The sequence below is a fragment of the Crinia signifera genome, chromosome 2 (genome assembly GCF_055691185.1).
Source record: "Crinia signifera chromosome 2, ASM5569118v1, whole genome shotgun sequence".
NCBI classification, from domain to species: Eukaryota; Metazoa; Chordata; class Amphibia; order Anura; family Myobatrachidae; genus Crinia; species Crinia signifera.
In genome coordinates this window covers 232635448-232650876 of record NC_139218.1, presented here as the reverse complement: position 1 = coordinate 232650876, position 15429 = coordinate 232635448, and the positions used below count along the sequence as shown (strand labels likewise).

General features: G+C 44.9%; 1 protein-coding gene across 1 annotated transcript; it reads left to right on the top strand.

The window, feature by feature from the left end:
- The first annotated feature begins 13228 nt into the window (after positions 1-13228).
- LOC146058995 (uncharacterized) lies at positions 13229-14777 on the top strand. The gene is made up of 2 exons (XM_083171166.1): positions 13229-13597; positions 13682-14777. The coding sequence occupies exons 1-2, from the start codon at positions 13423-13425 to the stop codon at positions 14185-14187; spliced, it is 681 nt and encodes a 226-aa protein (XP_083027292.1). The 5' UTR covers positions 13229-13422; the 3' UTR covers positions 14188-14777.
- Positions 14778-15429: the final 652 nt, after the last annotated feature.

Sequence of the window (15429 nt, the reverse complement as noted above, 5' to 3'; positions counted from 1 at the left end):
GGCACTGAGGGTTTAAAAGCAGAGCTCAGCCAGATAAGAAAGAAAATGCAAATTAAGTAGAGAGACCAATAACAACATGGGGGACATTGAGGTTCTTAGCACAATAATGTGAGCCCGCCTACCACGTCAAGGTGACCTCATCAGGTGGGTGGACGGGAGGGGAGTTTTTAAATTTGTTTATATTTTTTTGTAATGTTTTTCTGTTTGTTTTTTTATTTGTTTTGATTTTTTTTTATTTGGAGGAGGATGGGGAGATTGTGCTAGGCTATTCTATGCTGTGCTTAGCTACGCTATACTAAGACCATGAGGGTTTAAAAGCAGAGCTCAGCCAGAAAGGAAAGCAAATGCACATGAAGTACAGAGACCGATAACAGTAACATGGGGGACATTGAGGTTCTTAGCACATTAATGTGAGCCCACCTACCACGTCAAGGTGACCTCATCAGGTGGGGGGGAGGGGCGTGTTTTTTTTTTTTTTTATTAATAATTTTTAATTTTTTTTTTTATTTTTTTTCATTTTCATTTTGTATTTTTTTTTTTATTTTTTTTTTTAATTTTTTTTTTTTTTTTTTTTTTTTTAATTATTTTTTTTTTTTTTCTTTTTTTTTTTTTTGGAGGAGGGGGAGACTGTGCTAGGCTATTCTATGCTGTGCTTAGCTAAGCTATACTAAGACCATAGTCTTAGCATAGCATAGCTAAGCATAGAATAGCATAGATAAATTTAGCTAAGATTATGTTGAAACTATGCTAATCTATGCTGTGTTTAGCTATGCTATACTAAGAACATGGTCTTAGCATAGCATAACTAAGCATAGCATAGATGCTAATCTATGCTGTGCTTAGCTATGCTATACTAAGAACATGGTCTTAGCATAGCATAACTAAGCATAGCATAGATGCTAATCTATGCTGTGCTTAGCTATGCTATACTAAGAACATGGTCTTAGCATAGCATAACTAAGCATAGCATAGATGCTAATCTATGCTGTGCTTAGCTATGCTATACTAAGAACATGGTGTTAGCATAGCATAACTAAGCATAGCATAGATTAGTATAGTCTTAACATAATCTTAGCTAAATCTATCTATGCAATGCTATCCTGTGCTTAGCTAAGCTGTACTAAGAACATGTTCTTAGCATAGCGTAGCTAAACACAGCATAGAATATCATAGTAGTCTCACCAAGTTGGTTGGGGGAGGGGAGGGGGGGAAGGGGAGGGGGTTAATCTGAGTCAGTTGTCTTCCCACAGCATGCACGTCTCATCATTTTGGAGACCCTTAACCTGAGCGAGCAAGGTTTCATCTGCTCGGCTGGGGAATCAGGCTTTTGCAGGACCATGACTGATGGCTTTGGCAGGAGCATGACTGATGGCTTGTGCAGGACCTCGTCTGATATCTTGGGCAGGACCATGTATCCCTTCTTGGCAGTAAGTGGGAATCCCACCTCAGGCTTGACCGGGACTGCCATCTTCAGCTTGACTGGGACTGCTGGCTTTGGCAGGACCTCGTCTGATATTTTGGGCAGGACCATGTATCCCTTCTTGGCAGTAAGCGGGAATCCCGCCTCCGGCTTGACCGGGACTGCCATCTTCAGCTTGGCTGGGACTGCTGGCTTGGGCAGGACCTCATCTGATATTTTGGGCAGGACCATGTATCCCTTCTTGGCAGTAAGCGGGAATCCCGCCTCCGGCTTGACCGGGACTGCCATCTTCGGCTTGACCGGGACTGCCGGCTTGACCGGGACTGCCGGCTTCACCGGGACTGCCGGCTTCGGCATTGTTGGGACTGCCGGCTTCGGCATCGTTGGGACTGCCGGCTTGGCCCTGCCCTGGGTTACTGGCTTGGCCCTGACCGGGACTGCCATCTTCGGCTTGACCGGGACTGCCGGCTTCACCGGGACTGCCGGCTTCACCGGGACTGCCGGCTTCGGCATCGTTGGGACTGCCGGCTTCGGCATCGTTGGGACTGCCGGCTTGGCCCTGCCCTGGGTTACTGGCTTGGCCCTGACCGGGACTGCCATCTTCGGCTTGACCGGGACTGCCGGCTTCACCTTGATCTTGGCTGGGGTTAGATCTGAAAATACAGAGACCTGCCCATGTTTGGGTACCATAGGCCGAATCTGAGGCCGGCTTTGTTTTGCTGACAGTTCAGCAGGCATGACAACTGACTCTTCTGCTTTCAGCTCTCTAAAGTGTGACTTGTCTTGTCAAGAGGTGGCAGCAGAATGAGGACAGTAACTCTGGGCACTCATATTTATAGGCTCGCCATTGCAGAATTCTAAAATAGAATGTTGGCAGCAGCAGAATTCTAAAATAGAATGTTGGCAGCAGCAGAATTCTAAAATAGAATGTTGGCAGCAGCAGAATTCTAAAATAGAATGTTGGCAGCAGCAGAATTCTAAAATAGAATGTTGGCAGCAGAATTCTAAAATAGAATGTTGGCAGCAGAATTCTAAAATAGAATGTTGGCAGCAGCAGAATTCTAAAATAGATATTGAAAACACAGTATTGATCCTTGCACTTACCGTATATACTCAAGTATAAGTCGACCCGAATATAAGCAGAGGCACCTAATTTTACGACAAAAAAACTGGGAAAACTTATTGACTCAAGTGGGACCCTCACTCGAGTATAAGCCGAGGAGGGCTTTTTCAACATAAAAACTGTGCTGAAAAAGTAGGCTTATACTCGAGTATATATGGTACTTGTAACTATATTATCTTGCTGGGTGCCTCCAAATGTATGCAGTCACTCCTGCTACACTCATGTGTATCATGCATTTGTTATAGAAAGTAATGTCACATGAAGCCTGTTTCAACGCCTTTATTGGTGCTGTATTGAAGGGGATACGGTCATATTGTCGACCACACTTAGGTCGACAGTCATTAGGTCGACACCGTTGGGTCAACAGGTGTCTAGGTCGACATAGGTGAAGGTTGACAAGGGACAAGGTCGACATGCGTTTAGGTCGACATAACGTTAGGTCGACATGGGTTAGGTCGGAATGTTTTTTTACTGTTTTTTTGAGCTGACATGTGCCGACAGGCGGTATTTCATGCCCTACCAACCACTAGGGTGTGGTGGGAGAATAAAATAGTGTGCCCGGAACAAAGTGAGCGATGCGAGGGGCTGCGGTTTACATCCAACTGTGTCCATGTCGACTGTGCCGACATTCGTGTAAAAAAACTGCAAAAACCTTGTCGACCTAACCCGTGTCGACCAAACGCTGTTTCGACCTAACCCCATGTCCCCATGTCGACATTGCCCTATGTCGACCTTGCCACCTGTCGACCTTCACCTATGTCAACCTAGACACTTGTGGACCTTCCCAACTGTCGACCCAACGGTGTCGACCTAATGACTGTCTACCTAAGTGTGGTCGACAATACAATCCACACCCGATAAATCAAAGCAAGGGGTTCTATGTACCTAGATACGGTATCTGTACGGTATGCTTATATTAAAAATGTGAGGAGATATTTGGAGGTAATTAAATTGGGAATTAACTGTAGTCTGTGATTTCCGGGTAGATTCTTCTTTGTGGGGGAGAATTGCTATCAAAAAACCATGGGGATGATTCTGGTTCACTTGCAGAAGCTAAATCTCTCTCTAATGGACAAAACCATGTGCATTGCAGGTGGGGCAGATGTAACATGGGCAGAGAGAGTTAGATTTGGGTGCGTTATTTTGTTTCTGTGCAGGATAAATACTGGCTGCTTTATTTTTACACTGAAATATAGATGTCAGATTGAAGTACAAACCCCACCCAAATCTAACTCTCTGTGCACATGAGATGTCAGACTCATTTTGCATTTGGAGAGTTAAAGATGCACTCCATGACATTTCCCTAATTCCTATGTAGATGTTGGGTGGTGTAGGAAGGCTTATAGTGATGGACCAGATGTGGTGTGGATAGGAGATGATGTAGATGTTGGGTGGTGTAGGAAGGCTAATGGTGCCCACACACGCACCGATCCCGGCGGTGCGATGCTATGCGATGGGGTGCGCGCTCCGGCGGCACCTCATCGCACAGTACAAAAAGTAAGTGCTGCACATACTTTTTGTACTAGCTTTTTATCGCATCGCATGCACATCGCATGCACAAGGCATACGATGCGATGTGTGCTAGTTAAGCACAGAACGCACGCCGGGATCGATGCGTCTGTGGGCACCTTTATAGTGATGGACGAGATGTGGTGAGGATAGTAAATGATGTAGATGTTGGGTAGAGCAGGAAAGCTTATCGTGATGGACCAGATGTGGTGAGGATAGGAGATTATGTAGATGTTGGGTGGTATAGGAAGGTGTGTAATGATGGAATAGATGCTGTGAGCTGTAAAAGTGGGTGAGGAGATGAGTAATGTAGATGTTGGGTGGTATACAGTAAGTATTAGTATACAGCAGTAAACCTTGCCCGATGGATGAAATAATGGTCGGTTGTATCGGAGTGTGTGCAGATACAACAATGTCGTCCCATTTATGGATTTGGTAGGGATTGGGATCATTGGGTCAACCTAAGGATGGTCAACAGTCATTAGGTCGACACCGTTGGGTCTACATACCTCAAGGGGTCTAGGTCGACATGGATTATGTTGACAGTCAAAAGGTCAACATTGGGTTTTTTACCCGAATGTCGACACAGTCGACATGCACACAGGTTTAAGTGTGCTCGCCATGCTTCGGGCACACTATGTTATTCTCCCACCATGCCCTAGTAGGGCATGAAATACCGCCTGTCGGTTAAAAAAAAAACGGTGAAAAACTCCATGTCGACCTTTTGACTGTCGACCTAACCCATGTCAACCTAACGCATGTGGGTAAGGATTCATGCCTGCTTTTTTAGAAATTATATTTTAGTATCTTTTTTTGCCAACATAACACTGTTTTTGGATAATAAATTGAACTTTTTTAACCTACTTTCCGGCGCCTGCTTTAAGTTATCACACCCATCCACTTTCTGCATGTGTTGACCTAACACATGTCGACCTTGAGCCATGTCAACCTAGACACCTGCCGACCTTCCAGTATGTCGACCTAATGACTGTCGACCATCTTTAGGTTGACCCAACGACCATCTTTAGGTCGACCCAACGACCATATCCCTTCAGTAGTCTGGACTGTGTCTTCCCTCCTGCTGCTTTGTGTCACCAGTGGAAGGCTTGCATGAGTCTATATATTAAATAGCTTCCATACAATGGCAGGAGATTGTTATCACAGAGGTGCTGGCTGTGTAATGTTATGTAGTTGGGTACCTGCTCACCTACACGTACAGTAGTGAACCTATTCATGTATAAACCTTCATACACAGCACAATATCCTGCCAATGCGAAATAATGAACGTCTGGTGCAACAACATCATTTGAAGAGATCAGAGGGACAGCGTCCTTCAGTATGCAAAGGTCAAGTTGTTTGTGGCTGCTCCTTTAATGACAAACGCCTGATTATAGTGTTTTATGCTGCCAGGAGACTGCATTAAAACTACACCACTGTGCTATGCAGTCAGATGGAAGACAGGCTTGATCAAGTTGTTTCAGGCTGCGTTTGTTCACGTCCGTCAATTTCTCCCTCCCCTCCATCACTTTACAGGTGAATGTTCAGGTGCGTTGAGACCTGCGTAATTTAAGCGGGAATTATCGCCGGGAAATATCGGCGTAAATTAGCTACTACATTGCGGGGAGAAATATACGCCCCCTTGTTCATGGCGGGAGATTACCATATAAATATTCAGTCAGATGCAGGCCAGAACTGCTGCAAACATGTCTAGCTCAGATGATTCCGCAGCTGAGGACGCTCTACAGAGAGCTACAGCAGAATCCCTGCTTGAAGCTTTGAAGAAGAGGGAACAGGAGCGGAGAAGGAGGGCCCAAGAGAGTAGTAGCCTGCAAGACCAAGCGGGCCCCTCACTAACAGGCCCTGTTCAAACTGCACCAGCTCCACAAGGGCCAAGCAACCAGCCAGAACAAGAGGTTGCATCTCTCCAAACAGGTGTGACCCAGCAGGTGCATGGTGAGAGAACTGGGGCCACCAGAAAACGAGCTGCAACATCTAGGGTGAGGACTGAGCAGGATACCACCACCAAAAAGAGAAACCCTGCATTTGTAGAGGCAGAATTGAGAATTTTAGTGCCCAGGGCACGCGAATGGATCGAATTGCCAACCAGGAAGCCGGGTGCCAGTGCAAGGAGAAACCTTTGGGACAAGATCACAGAGGAAGTGAACCAGGTGTCACCAGTGGTCAGAGATTGGCTAGCGGTGAAGAAAAGGCAAGTGTGTTTGTCCCCCTGATAATGTCATATGTGTGTGCATATGTTACATGTATGTTTTGAGAATAATAGAAAGGTGTGTTTGTAGATAGTGCTACACTTCAATGTCACATGTGAACACAACCATGTCTAATAACCCACATTTATATATGAAACATGCACCATTGGTGTGATGTGAGGTTATGGGCACAGTTCTGCTCATGTGAAGTATGTGATGGGACAACAGAAAGTGTGTTTTTGAAAAAGAGTTGTTGTAACATGTTCCATATGATGCTACTGAAACAAGAATGACCAAACTGTGCACATGTAGCTGTTGAGAAACTACACATCCCAGTATGCCTTCCCATAGTTAAATTACTCCATAATAACCACACTGTCAAGCTATGGTGGAATGTGTAGTTTCACAACAGGTGGAGGTGCATAATTTGGCCATGGATGATGTCATTTCTGCATAGTGATCAATGTATGTGCATTTACTGGCCTAATGAATGAGATGAGACACTGAAATGCCTCATAATGGAGACATTAATGTGTGTGTGGGACACATATGGCTAAAAATCATAAGATCACCCACACTAGGAAATGTAACGTAGTCATGATGTTCACTAGCACAGTGGTGCACATATCTCATGGTGATATTTGTATTTTTAAACTTGTAGGTGGACAGACTTCAAAACGACACTGAAGAGGAAGATGACTGACCGGTACAACCACAGCATGTCCACCGGGAGGGGGCCTATGCCAGACACCTTGGAATATACCCCCCTGGAGCAGGAGGCCTTGGATGTAATTGATGTGGCCGAGGTCAGGGGGATATCCAATGTGGATAGTGAGCTCCCGGTGGAGGTCTTTGCTGCTGATTTTGATGGTAAGTCACAGTAATGCATTGTATTTGGAAAGATATTTTTAGTGCGTATGTGATGGTGACATTGTTTTCAATTATTATCCTAGAAGAAGCAGAAACACTGGATGAACCGGCAGCATCTTCCTCTGCAGAGCCACAGGTGGAGCAAGTGGTCCAGCCTCCACCAACCCGACACCCCCAGCCACAGGACACATGGGATGCCAGGTGTAAGGTGATACTGGAGAGGGTGGACCAGCGAGCGGAGGAGTCTGCGGTCTGTCAGCAGAAGGTGTTGGCATTTCTCGGAGATTGGAAGTCCACAAAGAGCATGTCCAGATGAGTGAGGTCCTCGTTTACTACATTGCTCTCCCTGACACCCCCCCCCCTTCCCCCTCGCCGTTGCTTACCTCGGAGCCGGCAACCCCCCCCCCACTGGGCCCCCGCTGTACATACTGTAGAAAGCATTAACACTGACATCCTTTTCTTCTGCAGTGTCTCCAGTAACTGTGTTGGTGAAGAGGGAGCGTTATCTTGCGCCTATTTGCTTACACAGAAGAGGAACCTCAATGACATAAAGTGAGTTTATGAAACAGGACACGCATTGAGATATTAGGCCTGATTCAGACTTGACCGCTAATTAGAGAATTCGCAAATCGAGCTATTATCAAACGACATGTGTACCAATCACATTGCGCAAGAGCAAGGGGAATTACCAACAGAAAATGCGCATTGATTGTAATCATCTCGCATTTAGACTGACAGGAAGCTTACAGTTAGGGGTAGTATCCTGCACTTTTCTGGTTGCGTCACAAAAAATACAGGCATGCCCGGGTGTTTCTTGAGGGAGGGTTTGTGACATCAGAGCTGACCATCTCAGATTAGTGGAAGGCTCAGACCTACTCACAATTGCACCAATAGTGAAAACTGTTTGACGGTTTAGGAATTGCGGAGCGCCGTTTATTTGCATAAATCATCTGTAATCAACAAAACTTGTGGGTGTGGTATGAGGTCCGATAGTCGGGATTGTAATGGTCATTATACTAACGTCGGAATCCCAACTGCCGGTACTCTGACAGCGGAAGACCTTGGTGGTTCGCTACAGGTCATATTCTCCCTCTATGCGGTCATGGACCCCAATGATGGAGACGGAGTAACCCGGGTAAGTCTACTGACCGTCGGGAGGTCATACGGCACACGACTGCACTGATCAGTTTTATGTGCAACACTAAACATTTGTGTGCAACTTCCGTTGTGCTTCATCTGCCACTTTGCACATATTTAAAAATAATTCCTACTTAGACTGTAGATGTTACAAATTTATTATGAAGAAATGTTGTTATTTTCAAATGACATCTGTACCATTTCTCGGTCACTGTATATGACTATAACTATTATTAACAAAACAGAGTATACAAAAAAGAATGAGGAGGTTATTCTGGTTGGTGCGGCCAAACGTGCGTACGTTCCATATTAACGTACGCTCTCCGTACGCGGCCGTTGAGGTTAAGTCCACCCACAGATCAGCCGCAGACGTACGGTCAGAAACAACATCAAAGGGGAGTGGCGTACACTTGAGCGTACACCAACGTACACGGACGGATCAGCCCTTAGACTCCGACAACTGGCGTACAACAGAGCGTACGCCACCGTTTACGGACGTCTCTCGTCCGTCTTCCCACCGACTTCTTGCGGCTATCTGAGCGTACGCCAGCTTGCACGGACGGGTCGCTATTGTTTTCAATGGAAAACTCAGCTTATGTCACCGCTCGTGAGAGTGAGCGTACGTCCGTGCACGCTGGCATACCCTTCACATATATGGACCTGCAAATCTTGCCTTTCAACTATAATTCAGACAATTAATTAATTATTCTAATTGTTATTCAATTATTGTTTTCTATTAACTCAATTGTCTACCTTAATAAAGACTCTAATAACTCAACATTTTAACCCTCATTACATGTATATTTGTTATGTTGTAATGTGGCATTTTAATCACTATCTATGTGTCCCCACATTGCTTTTACTTTTAAATAAATTTATGTTGGTGTTTGTGTGTATGTACTAAATTATGTCCATAATTAGTTTGTCCAAAATGTGTAACATGTATACCTACCCTGATGTTATGTGTGATGTTTTAATCGAACAACATTAAACATTCATGCATTTTCACTATGTGTTATTTAACTCAAAAACAAACACATTCACACAGCAATCGTTACCCCTCACCTCAAATTACAAATATAACTTACATAACACATCTGTATGTACCTACCCTTACAAACCCTATAACATATTTATGATTAAAAACACAGGCAACTTCTAACTCAACAAAAACTTTTATTTAGTACAAACATAATAAGGGGGGGGGGAGGGGAATAAAAATAAATTAAATGAGGGCCTCCAAACGTAAAAAAAGAATATTCAAATAAAATAACGTCAGGAATATCTCCCGCAAAATGTTGTCCACCTCCTCCTGGTGCTGTTCAGTGTCTGTAGTGAAGGGATAAAAAAAATATTAATATATAACATACACAAATGTTTGTTGTATTGGTACATAATAAGAAGTTGTGAGTTAAGTGTGAAGGCCACATACATTTTTCAACTACATTGAAGAAGGGTATGCTGTAAACACAGTACTAAAAACTAATATGTTAACACACACATACTGTACATATTACATAACATTAAATAGATTCCTCCTTCTTGGATGAATGTATGCTGTATCCTAATTGGTAGTTTTGTTTTGGGGGGCTCACCTCTAACCTCACAATTAGGCTGTGCTATTTAAGGGTTATGACATTGTTGCGGCTTAAGCACTCCTTACTATTTAAAATTTAGGACATTGCTGTACAAATTATAGGCCTAAAGCTATGTTTGTAAAGCATGCATCCGCATGGCCTCACACACTATGAACAAAACAATCTATAAATTAATGTTGCACATCATGCTGGGAAGTGGAGTTACCCAACACCTGGACCCACATAACTACAACACCACTAATGTCGGATATGTCATTGGATGTACTGTTATGTCAATTATTCAAGGGGTGAGCCATGGCCACACTCAAAAAAAACACCAAGGGGACCCTTGTTCCTGGAGAAGGACAGGCCACACCTCATGGTCGCCCTGCAGTGATATGTTGCAACTAATGTTGATGTTGGATACACATATGTGGTTGTTGTGATTGTTTATGTGTAGAAATGTGTAGGTAAACATTAGACACATTATTTACTTACGGCTAGTTGAGCCATCCTGCTCGCCGCTGGTTGGGTGTCCGGTGGTTGGGGGTGTCAGGAGCAAGGGGGATGGGATAGGACTTGGGATACAGGTAGTGGGTTGGAGTGGGAATTGGAGAGGTATGGGGGTGGGTGGTGGGGAGGTGTAGGGGGGTTGGAAATGGGGTGGGGAGGGGGTGGGGGTAGGGGTGGGGAGGGGGTGGGGGTAGGGGATGGGGTGGGGGTGGGCGTGGGGGTAGGGGAGGGGGTAGGGGTAGGGGTGGGGGTAGGGGAGGGGGTGGGGGTAGGCGAGTGGCTGGTGGAAGGTGATGTGGAAATTTGGTGGTCACCAGCAGGACCCATAGTCTCCTCCTCTTCCTCCTCCTCCTCCTCTTCCTCCTCCTGGGCTGCCTGCTCCCGGGCTGCCTGCTCCCGGGCTGCCTCCTCCCGAGCTTCCATGCGTGCCCTTGCCCGTGCTGAAATGTTCATGTTGATGGCATAGAAATCGAAGGTTGGGTTTCATAAAAATGGGGGAAAGAAAAATTCACATTAGTCATGCTCATAACCTTACAAATTATCATTGCTGTTATATTTCAGACATTTATCATGCTAACTAATTGATATGCTACACCCAAAAACAGAGCGACTACTTATACTCCCCCTATACACCCCATATACCCCCATATACACCCCATATACCCCCATATACACCCTCTATACACCCCCTATACACCCCATATACACCCCCTATACACCCATATACACCCCATATACACCCCCTATACACCCCCTATACACCCATATACACCCATATACACCCCCTATACACCCCCTATACACCCCCTATACACCCTCTATACACCCCCTATACACCCATATACACCCCCTATACACCCCCTATACACCCCCTATACACCCCATATACACCCCATATACACCCATATACACCCCATATACACCCCATATACACCCACATACTCATGAACATATTTATAAAAAGTACAGAAATCATTGAAAAAAAACGCAGACATACAAGTTAATAAAAACTTACATCGGGCAATATGGCGGTGAATCGAGCACAGCATCACTGGCTGGCGCCGGCGCAGGTCAGACCAGCGCCGCTCTACTTGTGCCAGGCTTCTCTGGACGCCGGTCCTGGCGTAAATTAGCCGGCGGGCAGCATTATATGCCCGCCGCTTGTCCATGTTGGACACATATGGGCCCCTGGTCCCCAGGCGCCGGTCCATGACCTCAACCAAGGCCACCAGCTCCTGGGTAGAAAACGCGTTAGCCCTGGTTGAAGTCATATTGGCAATGGCGCAGTTATTAATTGCAGGTACATATATCACTTTTGGTGCTTGCTGATTGGTCTAAAAACTTGTTTGTTTAGTATTAACTTTATTAATCCTTCTTACATTAACAAACTGGATGCGAATAGAAACTTACGCGGACCGTTCTGATATACACACACCATAACCAACAGCATGCTTTCAATGTATAGAGAGACGTACTGTATATACAGTGTGCTGAAAATAATACACGCAACCGTCTACTAATAAATATGCTGCTAAAAAAGGCACAATGCAACATGTTGGTGTATGACAATTTCATACTCATTACATATGTAAGGAAAGCATTATAACGTGATGTTTTGAAATGTGATTCAGAAAGCATACACGAACTCCAACAGATACCAGCTGACAACACTCATCATTGGAATGACAGGTGCACACATTTCACCATGTAGCACACAATGCTCCACAACCTGTGTATGTGCATATACAGGTGAATGTTCAGGTGCGTTGAGACCTGCGTAATTTAAGCGGGAATTATCGCCGGGAAATATCGGCGTAAATTAGCTACTACATTGCGGGGAGAAATATACGCCCCCTTGTTCATGGCGGGAGATTACCATATAAATATTCAGTCAGATGCAGGCCAGAACTGCTGCAAACATGTCTAGCTCAGATGATTCCGCAGCTGAGGACGCTCTACAGAGAGCTACAGCAGAATCCCTGCTTGAAGCTTTGAAGAAGAGGGAACAGGAGCGGAGAAGGAGGGCCCAAGAGAGGAGTAGCCTGCAAGACCAAGCGGGCCCCTCACTAACAGGCCCTGTTCAAACTGCACCAGCTCCACAAGGGCCAAGCAACCAGCCAGAACAAGAGGTTGCATCTCTCCAAACAGGTGTGACCCAGCAGGTGCATGGTGAGAGAACTGGGGCCACCAGAAAACGAGCTGCAACATCTAGGGTGAGGACTGAGCAGGATACCACCACCAAAAAGAGAAACCCTGCATTTGTAGAGGCAGAATTGAGAATTTTAGTGCCCAGGGCACGCGAATGGATCGAATTGCCAACCAGGAAGCCGGGTGCCAGTGCAAGGAGAAACCTTTGGGACAAGATCACAGAGGAAGTGAACCAGGTGTCACCAGTGGTCAGAGATTGGCTAGCGGTGAAGAAAAGGCAAGTGTGTTTGTCCCCCTGATAATGTCATATGTGTGTGCATATGTTACATGTATGTTTTAAGAATAATAGAAAGGTGTGTTTGTAGATAGTGCTACACTTCAATGTCACATGTGAACACAACCATGTCTAATAACCCACATTTATATATGAAACATGCACCATTGGTGTGATGTGAGGTTATGGGCACAGTTCTGCTCATGTGAAGTATGTGATGGGACAACAGAAAGTGTGTTTTTGAAAAAGAGTTGTTGTAACATGTTCCATATGATGCTACTGAAACAAGAATGACCAAACTGTGCACATGTAGCTGTTGAGAAACTACACATCCCAGTATGCCTTCCCATAGTTAAATTACTCCATAATAACCACACTGTCAAGCTATGGTGGAATGTGTAGTTTCACAACAGGTGGAGGTGCATAATTTGGCCTAATGAATGAGATGAGACACTGAAATGCCTCATAATGGAGACATTAATGTGTGTGTGGGACACATATGGCTAAAAACATAAGATCACCCACACTAGGAAATGTAACGTAGTCATGATGTTCACTAGCACAGTGGTGCACATATCTCATGGTGATATTTGTATTTTTAAACTTGTAGGTGGACAGACTTCAAAACGACACTGAAGAGGAAGATGACTGACCGGTACAACCACAGCATGTCCACCGGGAGGGGGCCTATGCCAGACACCTTGGAATATACCCCCCTGGAGCAGGAGGCCTTGGATGTAATTGATGTGGCCGAGGTCAGGGGGATATCCAATGTGGATAGTGAGCTCCCGGTGGAGGTCTTTGCTGCTGATTTTGATGGTAAGTCACAGTAATGCATTGTATTTGGAAAGATATTTTTTAGTGCGTATGTGATGGTGACATTGTTTTCAATTATTATCCTAGAAGAAGCAGAAACACTGGATGAACCGGCAGCATCTTCCTCTGCAGAGCCACAGGTGGAGCAAGTGGTCCAGCCTCCACCAACCCGACACCCCCAGCCACAGGACACATGGGATGCCAGGTGTAAGGTGATACTGGAGAGGATGGACCAGCGAGCGGAGGAGTCTGCGGTCTGTCAGCAGAAGGTGTTGGCATTTCTCGGAGATTGGAAGTCCACAAAGAGCCAGCAGTGTGAGGCGTTAAACCGCATCAATGACACTCTGGCGGCTGGCATGCAAAGCATTGACCAGCAACTCAGCCGCCAGAATGTCATTCTTGCGGAGCTGCTGACCACCGCCAGGTCCCTAAGGGACAATCCGCCATCTGCTGGCCCACCCCAAGCTGCTCCCCAACCTTCCACCTCTGCTGACCCTCCTGTGTCCACTAGGGGAAGACGGCGCAAGCCATCTGAGCCAAAGGCCCCTGTCCCCAAGGCCCCATCTAAAAAGGGGAAAAAAGGGCCCAAATAATGAGACCTGGTTCACTTCCTCTGTGGTTGGACCCCAAATGTTTAAATTGCACTGGACATCCACTTCCTGAGTTGGCCATCGATCCATTTTCGTGCCATGGGCATTAAAGTTCTTATTTTGACCTCTACAAATGCAGGATAAATTTTTGGTGGTGTGTATCTTGCTTAGTATTCACCCTGGTTGTTGCAGTACGTATTCTGGTGTCCCCATTTCTTTCACCATTGCATTTGCAGGGTAACACATGTTTGGAGATATGCAACCTCTTGTTCTGGCTGATTTTTTATTTTTGTGTATATTTTATTTGTTTATTTGATTTATGACATTAAAGTGTCAAATAAGCTGTGATGCTGAACAGCAAATAAATTTATTTTACCAATTAAAACACAATTGTTGTATGTGTAATTTCTTGTGTGAAACAAATACTACATTTATGTGTACTTACTGACCAGGGTATTTTTGAGCAGTTCTTGAAGTGTGGTAGAAGTTTCCCATGTGTAACCCTCTCCATGGCCATTCCCATGTTCCTATCCAAATTTTCCCTGCTAATTAGTTTGTGTCAGCACATGTGCAGAGCAACATAATAGGTGAGAAAGCAGTTTGTGTGCAGGTGAGGTAGCTCCTACATTAGTAGGTAAAAGCAGGTCCAGAACAATGCTTTCCTCATGGAGTGGGTGAGGTAGACAAACAAGGGTCAAAAGGGACATTTGTGTAGGAATGCATATGTGTCCTCCCTAAAAAAAGATGTGTGAATCGGGCAAACATGATAAAATTGCTTGTGGACAAACATGTTTAACTTTTTAAATATATATGAGTTTACAGTGTCATAAGCAGATGTAGGAATCCTTTGTTAGAGAGATGTGAGTGCAATAATGTGATTGGTGGCATCTTACATCCAGAGTGTAGTAAAATCCAATTCATAGCAGATCAGATAGTGGTACAGTTCTGTATTTTGGGTACTATACAAAGATTGTGTGCAAAATAGTGGGCATGGGCTTAAAACATTGCTGAAACATCCTTTGTAGGTGTTAGATGTGGTTTATGTTATTGTATCATAAATACAAAACCTATGTTTGTATTAGAGTGAACACGTTGACACATGTCGACTTGTGTAGATTGAGTGTGCTACTGCAGAGCCGGCCTTAGGCATAGGCAAACTAGGCAATTGCCTAGGGCATTTGGAATGCCTAGGGGCATCAGCAGCTTCTGCTGATTAAAATGATATGCAGCATGCCTATATTCTGT

Coding starts and splice junctions, on each gene's coding strand:
- LOC146058995 (XM_083171166.1), top strand. CDS start 13,423: ATGACTGACCGGTACAACCACAGCATGTCCACCGGGAGGGGGCCTATG. Junction 13,598..13,681: donor CTTTGCTGCTGATTTTGATG/GTAAGTCACAGT, acceptor TTATTATCCTAG/AAGAAGCAGAAACACTGGAT.